This window comes from Camponotus vicinus, unplaced genomic scaffold, assembly GCF_025532165.1.
Source record: "Camponotus vicinus isolate PSW18456_S1 unplaced genomic scaffold, iyCamVici1.0 SCAF_11, whole genome shotgun sequence".
NCBI lineage: Eukaryota > Metazoa > Arthropoda > Insecta > Hymenoptera > Formicidae > Camponotus > Camponotus vicinus.
The window spans coordinates 14,306,365-14,325,841 of NW_028141947.1; the positions used below are offsets into that span (position 1 = coordinate 14,306,365).

Consider the following 19,477-nt stretch of genomic DNA (forward strand, 5'->3'; position numbering starts at 1 on the left):
ATCGCACTGAAAACAATACGCGTGCAAATATGAAATTCACAATGAATCCAACAATTTGATCAGCGACAGCGTAAGAATAAGCGTAAATACGCGTTCAACGAGACTCGCAAATCGAAGTAGCGGGAATTAAACAAAGCGACGACAGACCTCTCGACACGGAATTAAGTCACGAATTATAACTTGGGTGCGCTCGCGCGATCTTCCAAGGATCTCGACGAGGGAGATCAGCCCCGGATATTCGGGAGGTCATCCCTTTTCTGCGGGCGCCAAAGTCGTTCCCGAAATCTCTTCTTGCACAGACGCTTAAGGACGACTCTCGTTAAACGATCGATGCGCGCGAAAGCGCATTCGTGCTTTGGCGCTCGAGAGAAGCGCTGCCGGATTTTATATAGAATGTAGTTCATGCTCATCATCCCGAAGATCAGCCGGCTGAGCCGTTCGACAAACTGTTCGAACAAAAAGCACTGAAAAAAGACAACTCGGTGCAAATAACCTTTGCTACGTTTCCCCTTTATCCGTGCCTTCTGTCTTTCTCTCTCCGTTTCTCTTTGTCTCTTTCTCTTTCTCTGTCTCTCCCTCCGCTCTTTTTCTCTCTTTCGTCCCAGCCGCGCGTTATGTCCTTCGCCCAGGATTTGTCTGTCTCTTTTCCGTCCCGGCGGAGCTCCCCTCCCCTCCTTTCCTTTGCCGCGACGAGGATTCTCCTTGTCGCGCTCGCGCGATGCAGGGCTCATTGACGAGGAGAGAACGGAATTTGAAACTGAGGCAAGCCGCTTATGAAGCTTTCGCGTAAATCACCGGTGAAAGTCACCGAGTTACCAAGTCAATGAATTACACACCTCGCCATACCCGACGGGGTCACGCGCGCCTTGGGGTTAGTGAGAATGATAAGTGTCTTCCGGTTTTAATAAGATACATATACCTCGCTCCGTGTCGAGTACCTGACATTGATTATATAATCACCTAAGTTATATCATCGTTAAACAAATATCAGATTAGAGCGCGCAGCGTAATTGATGTAAAACTTGGAAATTCCATCGGCCGTCTTTCTCTTTGATGCATAAAATGTATAATAAATAAGTAAAATAAGTATATTTTTTATCGCATTTATAAGTCACTGAAATGTCACTGAATTAGATGAAACATTTCCTTCTCCTGATTAATTTAATATCAATCGACTTGCACTGCCAACTTTGATTCGATAATCTTCTAATCGTAGATCTCGCGTGGTTTACTTTCGTCGTATGACTACCGTGCGATCTAGCACCGTAATGTAAATTCGATCGACTCCATCGACACGGCGGGCTCCATTATAAGCATTGTGTCCGGGATGTCCACCCACCGTCTTCGGTGAACACTATTCGGAGTGGCAACGAACGCCATTGATAGTGATTGATCACGCGAGTACAGATAGAATCACGGGAGGAAAATGGATGCTCGAAGATGCTCCACGGGTTTCGAGTGGATTTTGTTGTGGATGCACTGGTCTATTCTTTTCTGAGACAGTTTTGCATGTCATCTCGGTCGTCCGAACATTTTCAACGTCATGATTCTTTACAGGTGTTCCATGAAACCACGATTTCATGTGAAAATATTTTCCGGAAAAGTTAACACAGATAGTATTTTACAAAGTTTTTTCAAATTTATTTCTTACAATTAGAATTATTCCATTCTTTTATATCATGTTCATTATGCATAATACACATATCTTTCGAAACTCTCGAAACTTTTATTTGAAATATTTTTTTATATTAAATATTTTTATAATAATATTTTTTTGTATTTCTTTTTTTATATTAAAAACTTTGAATGATATACTCGTGTGAGTTTAAATATGAAGCATCTTGTATAAAGGAAATATTGCTAATATATGATCTAACAATAAGTATAAAAAATCGATATCATTTTGATTCTCGCGATCGATAAGTAAAATAAAAAATATAATTGTTGTGACATTTATTATCTATTCTCAATATATTTATCATTGAACACGATAAAATAGCTATGTTTTTATGAGAATAAGACTTAAATAGATAAGCGAATTATGATGAGCGAGTTTCTCGATTCAAGCTGAGATCGCGTCAGGCTCGTGACTCTCGATACACTCGCAGATAATTTGATTGTGCCAGCCAATGGCGAGGTTCTAAGCGATACCCTGCAGGGGGGTCCCAATCCCACGGTCCATTCATGTAATTCTGCAGCGTAATACTCGCGGGACGCAAGATACTGATCGCGTCCCGCCAATAAGAAATTGATTCCACGCAGTCACCAATCTCGGCATCATTGCCTTACCACGAATTTTACTTACAATCATTGTCAAAATATAGGTACGATCGGTATCGTATCGACCCAGCAATCATAAGAGCTTTTCATGATTTGACGATCGCACAGTTTTTCGAGAAGTAAAAATGCGTTTCTTATGATTCTCTTCTTAAAATCATGCTATAAATATTAAAATATAGTAACTGATGGTTACGTTTTGGAAAATATATAAATACATCTTTTTCTCGTCATGATAGAAAATAGAAAAAAACGTTTAGAACGTAAAACACCTGGAAAACGAAAAGTATCGTAATAGTAGCGATTTTTCTTCCAGCACAATCGCGTGAATTATAAGTCGCGTAACACGAGTGGCATGGTAGAATCTCGGCCAGTAGGAGTGGGTGTTCTGGATAGTGGCAGTTCGTGTTCCCACATTTATTATCCGGGAAGTCGGGCCGGGACTAACGAGTTTTTGATCATTCGCGTCGGTGCGGGGTCCATTCCAACGATCGTGGCATCTCTTTGCGCCGATTGTCCATTCGAGGCTACCTGCTACATCGACTCCTTCTGCTTCTTTCATCGCTCGGCATTGTATGAGAAATACGGCGTTACGCCGGACGTAAAAGATTTTCTTGTGCGAAGGAAGAAAATCGGGGTACCTTCGCTCTTTCTTTTCCTACTCTTTCCTGCAGCGTGAATCAATTTTAAGATGACGCATCCGTGGCGTGAGGTACACGCGTGGCTAAAGCGAACTTATTGCAATCTATTAAATGTCGCGATGCGACGTACAAAATCCAGTTTCCGGAAACCATTCCTTATATCCGAAGCGGGATAAACGTTTGTAATAAATAACATGCCTTCTATAGAATAAGAATTTTCTAACTTTTCTATTCGAAATTATTTCGTAAGCTCCAATGTACAAAGAGGAAATATCGTATTATACTTTTTTTTACTTCACAATTTATTTATATTAAATTATTAAATTACTCTTCCATAGCAATTATATAATTTACTAATACAAGAAACGAAATAAAATAATTATATGTGTTATGGAAAATTATACGAGGGAAGCAATGCACAGGTGGCGATTGTGACTGTCACATTCTCATTCTTCGAATTAGTTTAAAAAGTTTTTCGGTGAGAAGGTAACGCGAAAAATACTCTCGCATGCGTATGTCTAAAAGTCGAGCGGCCGACGAAATTGACAATGGGGCTTGACGGATAAGCTAGTTACATCCTTTAAAAGACGCTTCTCTCTCTACTGCATACACTCGAGTTTCGCGTATTTTTGAGAGAACTGTCAATTTTTCGTGCTTGTTGTGATTTTTACCTGCAATTTTAATTGCAGTTTCAACCGCGTTTTACTAAAAAATACCAATAAAATAAGCGGGCGAAAAAATCTGTTAGCACTCTGTCGATTTCTCTAAAAGTACGTGCCAATCAAGATGTGTCAAAATAATCTTATCGATTAAATGCCAGATACATACTTATATATACCGATACATCGTGAGATCCACATTAAGAGGGATTATTGTCGACGGTATAATTCTCGCAGCTTCTCCGTGGTAATTTCGAGGTCGCCGCGAAAGAGGAAGGAGAAAAAAAACGTCCAGGATCGCCCAGAGGGTCGAGCGCGGTAGATTGGATCCATTTTGCAGGTCCAGATTTCCCGAGGGAATCTCTCGCGGCGATGGGATGAGTGGAAAGGAGACGCGGTCGTGACGCGCTCGAGGGACGAAGAAGACGGGGCTTCGGCTATTAGCGATCACAAATAGGCTATTACGAGCCCATTAATAGAGCACGGCCACGAGACGTGCGCCGGCCGACACGAGAATCGCGAGTACCAGACATCCATCAAGCCCGACTACGTCTCCCTTTTCCCCTTGTCTGTCTCTCTTTCTCTCTTGCTCTCTCCTTCGCGTCTTTCTCGTTCGCGTATACGTCGCGTCTCACTTCGGAGCGACGGTGTAGGGTTTCCGGGAGCCCCAGAGACCGGTAATCCGAGATTCACTTTGTGCATAAGGACGCGCGCGTCGAGCACGCGGTCGTTCTATGATGTACGCGTTACGTCACTGACGCGCGCTCGCATTCGGATCGAATCGGTCCGAACCCTCCGCTCCCCCTTCGATTTCATTGCACCGAATCGCGAATCCCTCGGTATCCTTTACGTTTGTTACGATAAAGAAGACGTCAGATTACCCGTTTTTTTAAAAGCTAAGCATCAGGGATATTTTTTGTTGTTTTTATTCAATAATACGCAAAAATGCGTACGTGTACAAGTTAGTTATCGTGTAATTATTCGAATATAAAATCTTTTTGTATTGTAATTGACTTTGTCGCATGTGTGCCTTTGTGCTTGACAAAGTGTATAATCAACTGTGCTGTCCATTTAAAACTGTTTCTGATAATCTCGTAATAAATAACCGGTTATGCGCAGAATGATAATAGAATGATACTCATAAAATTTCATGCGCGATAAAGTAAAGTAAAAAATACTCGATTTGCAAATCTCAAAAGATTGACGGAAAAGAGACCTTTGAAACGAGCAACGAATACGATCATAATAAACGTAACATAAGCTCGGCTAATCGAATAGGCAGAACACGTGCCACGACCAACAACGTCAGGGTGATAAACACTACTGCGTTGTTAGTCCAGTTAGTCAACATCGGCGCCTCGGATGTTAAGCCGACCTGTTATAGTACTACTGACTAACCCATCCCTCTGTTCATCCCTTTTCCTGTCAATCGTACGCACATCGAACTATTCCATTCGTTTGCCATCAGAATGTCGGCGATTGCCTCCCGATATAAAGATAATCGAATGTTATGCAAACTGCAAAATTACAATCCTATTCTTTATTACAATGAAATTCAAGTAAGATAACACAAATATAAATAAATATTCTCATATTAATATATAGCTCAACTTGAAAGGTAAGATTGCTGACGAATAGAATTTTTTAATCTGTATTTTATATAAAAGAACATAATTTTTTATTATCCTTGATATCTATAAGTAAAGTTTTTTACAATAGTATCGTGTAATTAATATATTTATATATAATTTCATAAAATTATTCTATTATATAATTGAACATATATATAACACTTTTTTAAAGCAATTCACGCTTATATTTCTCTGGGAAATAATAAGCTACGTCTCCAATTAAATCACATTTGTTCGACTTTTCACCACTTTTCTAATCTCGATAACAAGCTAATTTTTCGTAGTCGTAAGTGACGAATAATATCATTCATCTACAGCTTAACAACGTCAACATTTTCCGCTCATTAATTTCGTGCAGTAGATCAGCAGGACTCCTGGTGCGATACTGATTGCGAATCTCGGTAATCGCGACGCTTATCTCGAACGATTAGGGACTTTGGTCGCAACAAACTCCAACTGTTATCCATGGCTTAACATTCGGCAACGTTAATCTAGTTTGAGCGTCCAAGTAGCGTTCTCAACTTTTGATTCGTTTCTAAAAGGCTTTTGACAATCGTCGTTGGCGTCAAGCGCTTCGGATAATTAAATGGCACTCCGTTAAACTGTCGGAGCTCAAAGTTTCACTATTAGATACTAGTTTGCAAATTGATTATAATTGCACATGTGGATTTTTTTAACAAAATCTCCATATTCTCTTAGTTAGCATTAGAACAGTTTAATCTAATTCGTCATTATGTCAATAATAATTATGAAATAATGTTTCAAGTTGAAATCTAAACGGTGCTTATTAAAACTAGACACTAACATATTCAAATCATAGTAAAAATTTCATATTTGTAAAAGTTCTGTGTATATAATATTAATTGAAGGGATATAGAACAATTCTTCCGGGATAATCTAGGCGTCATTTATCATCAGGATCAGAGCGTCATATCAAAACTCATATCAAAGGCACGTGATTCCCTCATTATTGACAATTAACGAGCCAATCTCCTTTGACCGATAACTACATCCACGCAAACTGTTCCCCTGCCGCTCTTTTCATTCCCCTATTCCTATGTCGATGCCTTCGTAGATACACCCACGTCTTTACGGTCGCATAACGGTGGCTCTTTCCTATCTCTGGTGCCAGGAGCCCTCAGTGGCGCGTAGGGATCGCTCGCAGGGAGCTGGAGAGCGATCGTAGCTGGCTGGTTCCGCCAGAGCGGAGAGAAGGCAGAGGAGCCGGACGAGAGGGTGTAGTAGCGAGGGTAGTTGCTGGTCGCGAGGGGCAGCAATCGCGGACGGTAGAGAATCCGGGGGAGGGGGAATGGCGGGTGACTCGTGGAGGAACGAGCGGGAAGCAGCGGGAAGTGGAAAGAGGAGAGGGCGGAGAAGCGGGGGTTGTAAGCCGCTTACGCCCGCCGAGCGGAGAGCGACTCCTCGCTAATTATTTATAGGACCCTCTCTCGGCTCTCTCTTCTTGCACGGGAGATTCTTCGTGGAGACGAGCTCGCTTCTGCTTCCCTTTCTGCCCTCTCCCCCTCGCCCTCCTTCCTTTCCTTTTCCTCCATCTTCTCGGTCTCCCTCGCTCCGTCGTCCGCTGGCAACCTCGTTCAATGTCCTCTTTCCGTTTCTCTTTTTACTCTTACATCCGCGGTCTTCTCGTCCCTCCCATCCGACCGATCTACGCTATATACTTTCATTCTGTGTGCAGAACTTATAACTGCACGGTACTCTTTTACCCTGACAGTGAGTGCCCCCGTGTTCCTTAAAACGGGAAAGGTTTTAGAGTCGCAAAAGTGAAGAATAGGTATAGAACTCGGGCGGGTTAAGATATAGAGACGGGACAAAGTGCACGGCTTAACTTGAAACGCGACTCTAAGAACGATAAGAATGCAATTTGGAATTTGATATTGATAACACTAACAGTAACACGTTAGTGGAATTGCGTTTTACTTATTTTTCGAGAAGATTTGAGATATATATAATAAAAGATTTGCACACGATACACATTTAAAAAAATATATCATGAAATATATATTTATATTTATATTATATTTACAGTAATATAACGTAACATAATGATGAATGAAGAATAATGTTGTACGAGAATTTCTGTTGAAATTTAATATCACGGGAAATGAAAAGTGTAGTTGATAAAGTTGGAGAACGTAGCGGATAATAATGCTATATTTAACGCGCATCCTCCCGCTTTAAATCGGAGTTTTCACAATTTGTGATCAATATTAAATATTTTTTAGATTTAATATTGCTAATAGTTTTACGTCAATCTGCGACTAAAGCATTCATATGAATTAGTCAAAGTTAGACTCATCCTACTGTATCACTCGAAATGCGTCAGAGAGTAGCAAAAATTGCATAAAAGTCTTAACAACGACAATTACACCACGTTTAGCAGTTTTATCGCGATGGTGATCATAGCATATAACATGCAATTGTGTCCGCCGTTAAATCAACGGCTCGTAATTTCGATAGCCGTCATGTTGCGCGTATGTCACGCGCGATTAATCGGTTATGCCGCTAAAATTATTGCTCGCGCTTTTCGTTCGTCATTTGCGTGATTATCTCGTCAATGAATATCTTCGCTTTTCATCTTTCTATATTCAGGAAGCGAATTATGTGTTCTTTCTTTACGCATCAACGATGCGCGTGTAACGCGTTGCTCGTGTGCACGCTGCGAAGGAATTTCTACGCGTATGCGTAGCCCGTACACGGCGAAAGCCGACGGTCCATTTTTTAGGATTACCTGCGGACGCTTTTCCTGCGTCCAACGGAAGTCTCGAGGGGGACGATGAAAACGAACGGGGAAAAGCGGGCGGAAGACGGGGGCGGGGAAGAGGGGGTACAGAGGATAGATGCGTTGATCGTTTACGGGGCGAGTCGAATGTTTGGACAGAGGGAGATCAACAATGCGTTCGCGCCCCCTTGACTTCCTGGCGGAGCGTCTGATCTTCCTGGCCGCCGGTTAAGGTCGAAATTGGGCCGAACGTGGGAGGCCGGCAAAAAATCGCTCCCGAAGGCAATTTCTCGATCGAGTGCGCGATCGATTTTCGCCTGTTGAGCAGGTGCCCATTCCCGCCGGATGAAATTGTAAACGAGTGCAACGAAGACATCTTCGACGAGGTCAAGATGTTTCGAGACTCCGGAAGCCTCGCTGGTCCACTCGGACGAGACCTGTCGATACATATTGTGTTGATTAAATGAGACGGCGCGCAACATGAAGAATTGTATTTTTTTTTGTTAAAGCGAACACATCTTCTTTGATGAAACCTCATGATTATTGAACGATTCAATATACGAGCTAAGATCCTTTCAAGCGCGGCGGTGAATTTTTAATAATTCGAATCGCTACTTTTTCACGTGGGTAACTATTTTATATCTCGATTCTCATTTCAGACTTTAAAAATGTATGGTCAAGAAAAAAGTAAATTATTAAGTTCCTAGAAACATTTTATTTTTAATGTGTATTCATGTTTTTTCGATTGAAATATTCATCGATTAATTTGTCAATTTAAAGATTAATTTGGTCGATTGCGCTTTGTTATATCATAACTATTATTTCATGCATGACATTCGGTTTCCTATTCACCTATATCGTTGTTCCATATTGAAACAGTCACTGTCAGCGCTCATTTCTTATTAGCGGACGACGATACGAATCCACTATCGAATTTGCCGCAAAAATTGCTGTCCGAGTCGATCGTGCGGAAGTACGAGAGAATACGAAGGGCGAGGAAGGGCGAGAGAGAAAGATCAAAGGGTACGAGCAAGAACGCGTTCTCGCCAATGTCGCGATGCGCACTGACTAGTGACTTTTTCAATTGAATTTGCTGCGCGGCGCGATCTCGATTCCTTACTGATTTGATTTTCTCGAGTTTAAAACTGCCGCTTATAGAGCATTAAGCGATCCTCAAAGTGGGAACGGGAAATCTAGTTACGGCTGCACGAGAGCTGGCCTCTTTGATCCTGCCGTTTTGTACCCCCTCCCCTTCCCCTTTCCACCCTGCCTCTCGCCATCCTCTGCCACTCTAGTTCATACTCATTCCTTATTCTCTCCAACCCCTCCAACCGTCTCAACAGTCCTTTCCTCTCGTTAGAGATATTGCCAATCGAGAAAGAATTCCCTTCTGGACTTTACGAACCTCTGAGATTGCGTGAAAATTTTATCCGCTCTTTATTCTCTTCGTTCTTGCTAGTAATTCTTCCTCTCGTTTCATTTTTCCGCGGCACGCCTTCTCTCTTTTTTTTCATCTCTTCTCCGGCATAAATTAATCTTCCGTATGGCGCGGCTGCCGTTAATTTTCCGCGTGGAAATATATAATAAGTCGCGGAATAATCGCGCCTCCACCCGTGGTGCAATTTAATTATTTAACCGCCGAATTATAAAGTCAGTCGCGCTGCGACGTTCCATTATTTATACCGTTTGCTCGTGGAAATTGTCCACGCGATTGAGAGAAATATGAGGAATCTGCAGATAGAGTTTAGCGGCGATTTAACATAGAGACTTTTTGCGACGCGCGTGCGAGTGCGTCTATAATTTATGATTTATTCTCGTATATGCGCGCATGTCAAGCCGCTAACTGTGCCGAACAGGACGCAGGTGAAAAATGTAATGCATGTAAACACAAACCCCTCCTGTGCGAAACTCATTTTCACCTGTGACTCACCGGCGGGAGGAAAAACATAAAATATAGGTTAAACGAATGAAGATATATCGCTCGTAAATCGCCTTTTATAATCAATCCTCTTATGACACATGCTTTAAACGAGAACGTTTACGTCCGACATTTTATAAAGTTATACGAATAGTAAATAAATAGCAAATTATTCAGGTTTTGTGTATTTTTCTTAGATACAATATAAATTTAAAAATTTATTTATAGCTATTTTAGCTTTTAAAAAATTTTACATTTTCTACTAATATTAAAAAAAAGGAAAATATAATATTTTTTGAGATTTTGAATTCAAATAGATATATAAAATAATAAGTCTCTTTCATGTATTTCGTCATAAATTTGTGAATTTTATTCGCTTCCCCCGCAATTGCTAGCGTTGACATCACATTGAGAATGCGGCGTTCTCATAGAGATTATCGGGGTCGCTTCCCGGCAACCCGCTGACCAATTCGTCGAATCGTCCAAATTATCCATCGATGGTGAACACAAACCGCCTTCTGATCTTCTCGTGGGAAGACAGGTCACTAGTACCGTTCACTTTGTAAATTTTGGATACGCGCCGAAGAGGAAAGGAAATAATGCAAGTATTAAGCCAGAAAAGAGAGAAAGAGGAGAGAGAGATAGAGGGAGGGAGAGAAAGAGAGAAACAGGGAGACCGGGGCCGAGGAAAAGGGGTAAGAGAACCGTTTGCGAGGATGTAGGTAGGTAAGTCGGGGCTTAGCCCGGTGACACAGTGAGCGGAATCGAGGCATGAAGCTTACCGTCGGCTCCGCCGTAGTTGTTATAATGGGATCCGGCTAAACGCAAGCCGATTTTAACTCTTCGCCGCGACACTCGGCCAAGTTCAAGGCCATTGTCTTCGTCGCAAGAATGGAAGTGATCGTTGACGCGCCGGCGTTCCTTGTAATGCGGCAAGGTATCGGCAACACCTGATCGAAAGGCATTATGGCTTCTTTCTTCTCCAAAAAAATATTTCTCAAAGCGTTCCGGCGCTTTCTTTATGAATACGGTTTCGACACTTCCGACTTGTTCAAAAGTTTTCTATTTATAAATCTCTTTCGGCGTTTTCCCCCAATTTCTTTAATATATGATTTGTAAATTTAGTCCAATCTCTCTGCTCTATTCTTCTTTTCTTTTTACATACACAATCTATTTTTAAAGAGCAAACAATTGAAAACAAGCATATATTATTAAGACTATTGGGTTACCTTTCTTTCGCGTCTTTATGAATTGATAAAATAAATCATAATAAAACTTTTGATATATGATTATTTTTTCGCGATGGCATCATTTATTGTTATGATGTAAGATACGATCCGGCTGTCATCAAGATTGCCTAAGCGAGCGTCAGATGACGCAAATCCAGTACGGAGCTTGAATCTACTAATACTTTTGAGTGTGTCTTTCATGAGGTCCATATCCTCTTTAAAGAGAAAGTCGCGCGGAGGATTTGTGCCCCGATTATGCGAAAGGGTCATCAAAGCGCGAGCGGGCAACGGACAATTCGTTATAGCTCGTTAATTTGATGAGTTAGAAAGGATGCCGGATTACGTCGTCAAAAGGTGGACAGGTACGCGATCTGTCCAATTAGCTGGGCATAGGGCGGCGCTCGCTTTCCTTCATGCCTGCATGGGGTCCTTTGTTGTGATGTTTAGGCTATTTAGAAACACACTACCGGCACACACAGACATATCCTCCCATCACCCGCATCATCGTTTTTCGTACGCGTATGCGTATCTACCGCAGAATCCGCACACCTGTGATCTTCTAATGGACCGTTATCGATTATGAGAAAAGTTCAGCGATTAAGATTAAGATCGACGCGTTCTCTGTTTGTTTGCATCCTTACAGGCGTTAATGAATATACTCCTTTGTGTCGGTTAATCATTACAATCATTAAAATGAAATAATAAATTTACATTTTTATATGTGTATATAACAAAATTAATTGTGTAATGTAGCTGTATATTATATTTAGAGATGCTACGACTGTGTTTTTTTAGATTTCTTAATTTAAAAAATTAAACAGATGACAAGAAATAATTGCCTTAATCAATTATCGCGATATATCCCTCGCAAGGGTTTCAAGGGTGTGAAAAAAATGAGACGCTGGGGAGTGCGCGAATAACGGCGACACTGCATCGCGATTACGGCAAACGCGCGACCGCGAGTTTGTAATTAATATACGCTTAATGGTTCGAGATCGATATATGCGCGGTCGCTCAAATAACGAAACGTGGTCGCTTTGACGTTAATTAATTTCAAGTGCATTAGCAGAATTGCTGCCCGCGGCGGTAGGGTCTTGCGAACATCAATGTGATTAATAAGAACCGCGCTCGCGATCTATAAAGCTGCCAGGACGAAATGGAGAGAGGGATTGCGTATTGCGTGCTGGGAATTTTGTCGCAGATACAGCTCGAAACGTAATCCGCGCGCATCGAAGCACGTATGGGAGAGAAGCGATAAAATTTCGATTTAAAACGATCGCGCAGCTCGCTCTATCGATGGATACCTTTCGAGAGGACCAGGGAGATCGGTGTAAATCGGGAAAGAATCGGGAAAGTAATCGAGACTGCTTATTAATAATATGCGATATTTTTTTCTGATGTAGGAAGATCCTCTTTGCACATGATAGAACAATCATGTATCTTACAAGAGATATACGTTTTATGTACATTTGCATCGTATTATTACAAAGTAGCTTAGGTCTACGTGCATCATAATATCCATTACGCTGTTTTATCATCTTCCTATCGTTTTTTTAATCTTATAATGATATATTTATTTTTTAATAATCCTCTAAGTTTCAGGGAATAATATACATTAGGTAGTATACACGAAATATACATTCATGATTAAGTAGGCATTTTCTCGCATATGCACTTCTCTCTCTCTCTCTCTTTCTTTCCCTCTCTCTCTCTCTTTCTCTTTCTTTCTCTTTCTTTTCAGAAAAAACATTACGATAATTAAGCTTTTGCCTGAAAAAGCGCGACGCAAACTTTTACGAAGTTTACGTCCCTCGAACAGACAAAGAGTACCATAAAAAGGAATGACTATATAACAAGATTCTCTCTGACGAGGCAATTCTCACTTTACACTCGGAGGTTATTCAGTATTCGTTATTTTGTAATAAAAACTCCGAATCTGTTTTTATTTCTCTTCCCTCTCTCTTATTTACGAGATCATATTTATCTTTTCTATTTACAAGAGTTTTCCGGCTACTGGCCGTGTCTGATATGAATAATTATCTATACAATGTTAATCGTAATAATAAGGATAATACCAATGATAAAGACGGCAGTGATGAGAGTACTCGTCTTTTCACCTTGAAAATACAAAGGATATCATAGATAGATTAAGCCTTAAAAGAAATTCTGATGCGCACAGGCTTCTCATGGAAAATTTGAAAGATATTCATTCGCTCTAATTTACAAGGGAAAGCCTCTCTCTCTTCTTTTTTTTATTATCATTTTTTCCTTCTTTGAAAATAAAATACGATCTTCTGAAAACTGACATCAGTCAATTATTAAATTTTATGTTCCAAATTCACATCTATCTTTAAAAATCCATTTATCGTCCTTTAAATATAGTAAAATATTTGTTTAAAGCATTCACTATTTAAATAAAATTCGAATTCAGACAACTTAAATCAACGTTAAATATGAATTGCTAATATTCTATAATGATAGTATTTCATTTTCTACGGATTTGTAACGAAAATATAGAAAGAATGATTTCCAATATGCTAAAAATCACTTTTGCTAAAAATCACTTTTCGATCATTGCGAATTAGTGTTTTGCCGATTATCTGTATTCGATTTTTAAAACTGTAACGCACGAATGATAAATGTGTTTTTTTATTATTGCTAATATTAATACAATATAATAAATTTTTGTTGTCATGTTGTTGAATTTGTCGAGGAGTGTCGCTAAAATATTATGAAAAATATTTGTACATAAATATTAATATAAATATTTATTAGAGAACGACTTTAATATTTTAAAATATAGTTTAAATGTATTGTATGTTTGACGGATGTTTCGGAAAATGGAACAAAAGTGGATTTAGCAATATCATAATGAGAAAGTGAAAAAAAGAGAAAAATCAAAGATTGCTTTTTGCTAGTCAATGATTAAATATTTGCGTAGCAATAATGAAATTGCTTTTCGTCAATGATTAAATATTTGCTTATCAATAATGAAAGTATTAATATACTTTGTTATTAATAATTAAATCAAAGGAAATAAAAATAAAATAATATTTTGATGTATTAATGTAATTATTGAACATGAAATATATCTTTTTTGAAAAACTTAAAATTGTGGCTAAAAAGGAAGATTCGTATTTTTGCTTTTCCAAACAATTTATCTCATGAATATAATAATTCATTAATAAAATAAAATATCATTCCTTTTTTATTGAATAATATCTTTTTATTGAATAATATCTTTTTGTATAAAATGAATAATAAGGGCGGTATTTTTTGACAATATGTATTTGATTATCAGTTAATGATAGAAAATAATAGTAAAAAAAATTGAGGAGTTATGTGATGTTTAACAATAAACATCATTAATGTAAGTTTCTTTCCATGTGTGCAATGAAATGCATCGACAAAAAATAATCAATAACGATTTTATTTTGCAGATACACCTGCAACGTGCAGTTACATTTTTTTATATCTTTATACATTAATTTCAATTAATTTTATTTTGTATAAAAGTGAAATATATAATAATCAAAAAGTACTTGATATTTCATATCAAGTGCTTCATATTTCATATTGAAATATACAATAATCGAAAAGTACGAGATATTTCATATTTTATGTGTCAGAATAAAGATAAAATATCTTTCGAAATTATTGATTTTTCAATAATTATATATTTCCATACTTTTATAAATATAAGATTAAGAAAAACAATTTATGTTAGAAAGAATGTACATTAAAGAAAACGTAAATGCGTTTTGTAGGTGTATCATTGTCGATAAGAAAAATATAGTTCATTTTTCGTTTTTAATTTTACTTGTATTGTTTTAAAAAATATTTTGAAATAATTAAATTAAATAATGCTAAATTAAAATTATATCATATTATATGTGTTATACTATATACATTGTTTTTCTAAGTTCTCTCTGAGAATTATTAGTTAGAAAATCAATGTCAATCTGAAATATCAATGAATGATTCTGATCTAATCATGATTAGATGATCATGATAATTGATCGTATTTTACTTTCATCGCTATGTACAGATCTTTTTGATATTTCATATAACGATTTAAAGTAAGATGATGTATCTTATCATCTTCTTTTCACTTTCTCCGAAACAAAGAAAAACAGCGAGAAAAGAATTATATTCATATATAATTCATGTTTTTCATTTTATCCTTTGTCATATTCTATTTATTTAATCATGATTTTATTCGTACTAATAGTAAAAAAGAATGCAATGAAACTTCCAAAGCATTTTAAATATTTGTAAGTAAAAATCAAACAATTATTGAACATATGAAATTAATTTAATGATAAAAAAAGAAAAAAAATTTAGGGAAAAGGTACATCAGAATAAAATATGTAAAAAAAGTGGCAAGCAATTACCAAGAGACAAAACTACGAAATAGTGCATCATAAACATCAGATTAAAAAAATCTAATTTACGATGCTTAAACATTATTAATTATCGGTAATGATAGTAATTATCAAATAATTATTTAATGCATAATTTCATTCACAGTTTTGTTGTCATTCGGCGATTATTCGCCAAGAAGACGTTCCTGTACATCATAGAAAAAAAAACTCTATACAAATAGCAATTTATTCGCATGTTTGGAGCCGCCGATAATAATAATCTGATTTTCTGCGTTGAGTATTGCAGCTAGCAAAGCTTTGAATATCAAAAAATATTTGATATTGTATTCTTTATGATACGGCAAATGTTTTGTGCGAATCAACTATCCATTGATAATGAATAATCGACGAGAGATTAACGTCATGTAATTATTTTTGCGGTTATTTTAATGTTCACACACGAAATATAGCGTTTTATTGCGATAATTCTGCGTTAACGAAATATGCGGACGATGAACGATTGATATATTAACTAACACCTGTTACTGCGTTTATGCCGAATGTAAAGCATCGTGTAAACGATTCAAACATTGTTCGATTCTTAATTATCATACTCATCGAATCTGATGTGCGTCTGTCGACGCGTTGGCTTCCTCTTTCTCTCTTTCTTTCCCGCACAATCAATTGTCATCGGAGTCGAGATTGCCGTTGATCTCGTGACAGATCGCCGTATTCAGTCGCCAGTGGTAGGGCATCGAGGAGCTGGACACGCTCGCAGTCTCCTGGTTCCGCTGGAAGATCCCGGAGGACCTGCCGGACCGCTATACCAACGATGGATACTTCTGCTCAGGCAGAACGTAACCAGACGTCTCGTCGCCCGACGTGGCTGCAACAACAGCGGCGGCCGCGATATCGTTGCTGGCCTGAGTCTGACTGGTCACCGGGTTCAGATGATGACTGGTCAGGTGCGACATAGACGAAGTAAGCGCCATATTGGGATGGTACTGAGGATGGTAGTTGGTCTGCGGGCTGTGGTGCATGTGAGGGATCTGGGCCTGATAGTAGTCGCTGCTGGCGTACGGCGCCTGAGCGTAAGCGTTGTAACTCTGGCCGGCGTATTGGCTATGGTTCACGGCGGGCCCCGCCGAGCTCCAGGTGAAACCATATGCTTCGCCGTGATGGATCTGGTTCATCGCGGCTGGGTAGGACGACGGTTGCAGTTGGTTGGAGCTCGGCGTCAGCGGTGGCGACGGGGTCGTCAGGTTGCTGTTGGCTCCGCTGCCGCCGGTCGGTGTCGCGCCGACTCGCGGATACGTCGACTGCGTCGACAGGAGCGGCGTCGATAAGGGTGAGTTTCCTGCCACCGGTGCCTCCCTGCCTTGCGCCGGCGAATCTGGCGAGGATCGTCTGCTCGGCGTCGTCGACGAGCTCGTCGATATCCTGCTACCGGTGCTGCTGTTGCTGTGATTCTGGCTCGTTCTCGGCGAACTTTTCGACGGAGGAGTCTGTTGTTGTTGCTGCTGCTGATGCTGTTGCGACTGTTGTTGCATTTGCTGTCTACATTTGGCTCGACGATTCTTGAACCAAACCTGAAACAGAAGGATGCGGCGTAGACGCCATGAGGTTGCGGAACATTTTACGATAGATCTGTTGGAAAAAAGTATGTGAAAGATATTTTCATTTTAATTATATTCGTATCATAGCATCTTTAAGATAGTGTCTAATTTCGCAGTACTATGCGCATAACGCGACCTGGAAATTAATTAAACTCTCCCGAATAGGCATCGTACAATCGGCAGCTTTCAATGAAGTACAAGAGTCTTCGATGGAAGTCGTAGCCCCAGGGATCGTCAGGGAGGAAAGGTGTCCCACTGTCCCGTCACGAGAGGCGAAACCGGTCGAATGGGGAGTTAATCGGTGCAATGGGAAAGTAATCGCGGGCGAGCGGGCGTAACATTTCATTAAATCGCAACAATAACAAGAACTCGGAGGGAGGGGCCGTACGGGGGGCACGCGCGCGTACGGACGCGACACGCATGTATTGGAGCATCCCCTGGGATCCTCGGTAGTTACGGCGTTCGTCGGCACGCATGCGCGAATCAGAGCCCGTCTCGTAGGGTTGTTTTCACCCCGAGATCGAATAGTTGGTTCCGCCTGTGCGAGTATCTCTCGTGCGTGAATACGCGCAGAGCAACGCCATACACGCATAGGCTTTCTCGTAGCTGTACATTATGACTATAAACGCGAAATACACGCACACAACACACATACATATATACAACTATCTAAAAGATGCGCGCACACGCACACGTAGATTTTTCTATCTAGAAAAGGGACAGCAGAAAGGGGAGGAAGAGGGATACAAAAAGCAACCCCTCGCCGCAAGCTTGCGAGCGCGTTGTGATTGCCCCTCCTCCCTTCTCTTCCTTCGTCCCGCGTAATACTCCCCCTCACGCATCCCCCTATAATCCCGTCGGGGCACAATGTGGCCAGGGGTGCGATCCTATGAATCTATGCCCGCGCCTTTAAAAGCGGGACCCGTCATCGTTGTTGTTATTATCGGCGGCATTGTAACAGTTGTTACGGAGAGCGCGAATCGCCGAAGCATAGCGAGGGATTTCGTTCTTCATGGTCGTGCCACACGTACGCCGTTCACGAGGCAGAAGCCACGCACAATCCTTTCCTCTCAACGTTTGAAAAATAGACGGAAACTTAAATCGTTTATATATTTCATATCAAGCATTTCAAAAATACACACACACTATTTATATCTAAAAAACACAATAAAGAAAAATATTCTTACAATTTACGAAAATATTATTATATGATTAATTTGTAATTTATATTATATTATCTGATCGTAGGAATTATTTTCACTTTATATATAGCGTTTAATCCGTAGTAATTAAACGCGCTTGAATTTTGTATCTTTCCAAGACGTGCCAAAGTCAGAAAGCGTGCGAGCTCGGGGAGACTATGATTATTCATCCTCCGTTTATTTGGCTTCCACTTCTCGGCGGTATCGCCACAGGCAGAACCTCGTTTCGCAAAAGTCATCCACCGTCGCGCGATAGGGTGCGGAAATCTGTTGGGCGCGACGTGCGCGGAATATTGCGTATCAACGCGGGTGGAACGAGTCTCTGAAAGGGCGAGGAAGACGGATCTACGTCAAGGTTAGCGCGGCGGACAGAGAACGATCCCATTATAACGGCGTGTTTGCACAACGACACCCCCTTCAAAAGCGAGAGCAAGAGCGAGAGAAAGAGAGAAAGAGCTACCCCAAAAACCAACCAAACAGGCCGCGATGGCATCCGGGGACCCCCGGGGGCAACCACTGACGGTTTCACGCTCGTACACATCAAGAGACCGTCGGCGAGAACCGAGGTGCAAATTGCGCCACCATCTGGTTTACATCCAGCGAACGGAAAACCACCCCGGTCAGGGGGGGAGGCGGCGCAGCTGCGTTGACACTCTGTTATGACAAATATATTTTCTTATTTGTACTATTAATACGATACCCCACTCCGACAAACCAGGGAACGTGTCATCGTCCGGCACGTACGATTGATGGAGAAAACAGTGCGCGAGAGGCATTGTTTGCTAATAACGTAATGATGAGCGTTTTATTCGCTCGATGTTATAGAAATATCGGTGCGCTCGTAAACGTTCGAATTATAAAAATAAGTATAGATACATTTATTTAATATATTTTTTATCGTACATATATTTTAAAACATAGTAATTAAAATAAATAAAAGATAAATGTATAAATCTCTTGATTGATAAAGTTTCGATTCCACTATCGTACAAAAAATAGAATTAAATTTTTAACATTCATTCAAAATATAAGACTTCCGTTTTATATTAACATTATGAATGCAATTCTTTGCTCGATTTACGTCTCATATTTTCGATCAAGAAATTTTGCAAGAAGTTTCGATGATATCACAATAGTTCCACTTACGTTTTAATCGTCGGCTAGTTTTTCTCTCCGTCTTGCTATTCTTCTCCGTCAAGA

The 19,477-nt window shown here is 39.9% G+C and overlaps 2 protein-coding genes across 6 annotated transcripts in view; one reads left to right on the plus strand and one right to left on the minus strand.

The window, feature by feature from the left end:
• The window catches only part of Sema1a (semaphorin 1a), a 366,157-nt gene that overhangs the window by 292,944 nt on the left and 53,736 nt on the right, over positions 1-19,477 (plus strand). The window lies entirely within an intron of this gene.
• The window catches only part of LOC145961363 (uncharacterized), a 49,430-nt gene continuing 45,374 nt past the window's right edge, over positions 15,422-19,477 (minus strand). Inside the window, exon 4 of the mRNA XM_083081482.1 lies at positions 15,422-17,048. Within this exon, the coding sequence (XP_082937608.1) occupies positions 16,281-17,048 (768 nt within the window). The 3' untranslated portion in view covers positions 15,422-16,280. The remainder of the gene's footprint in view (positions 17,049-19,477) is intronic.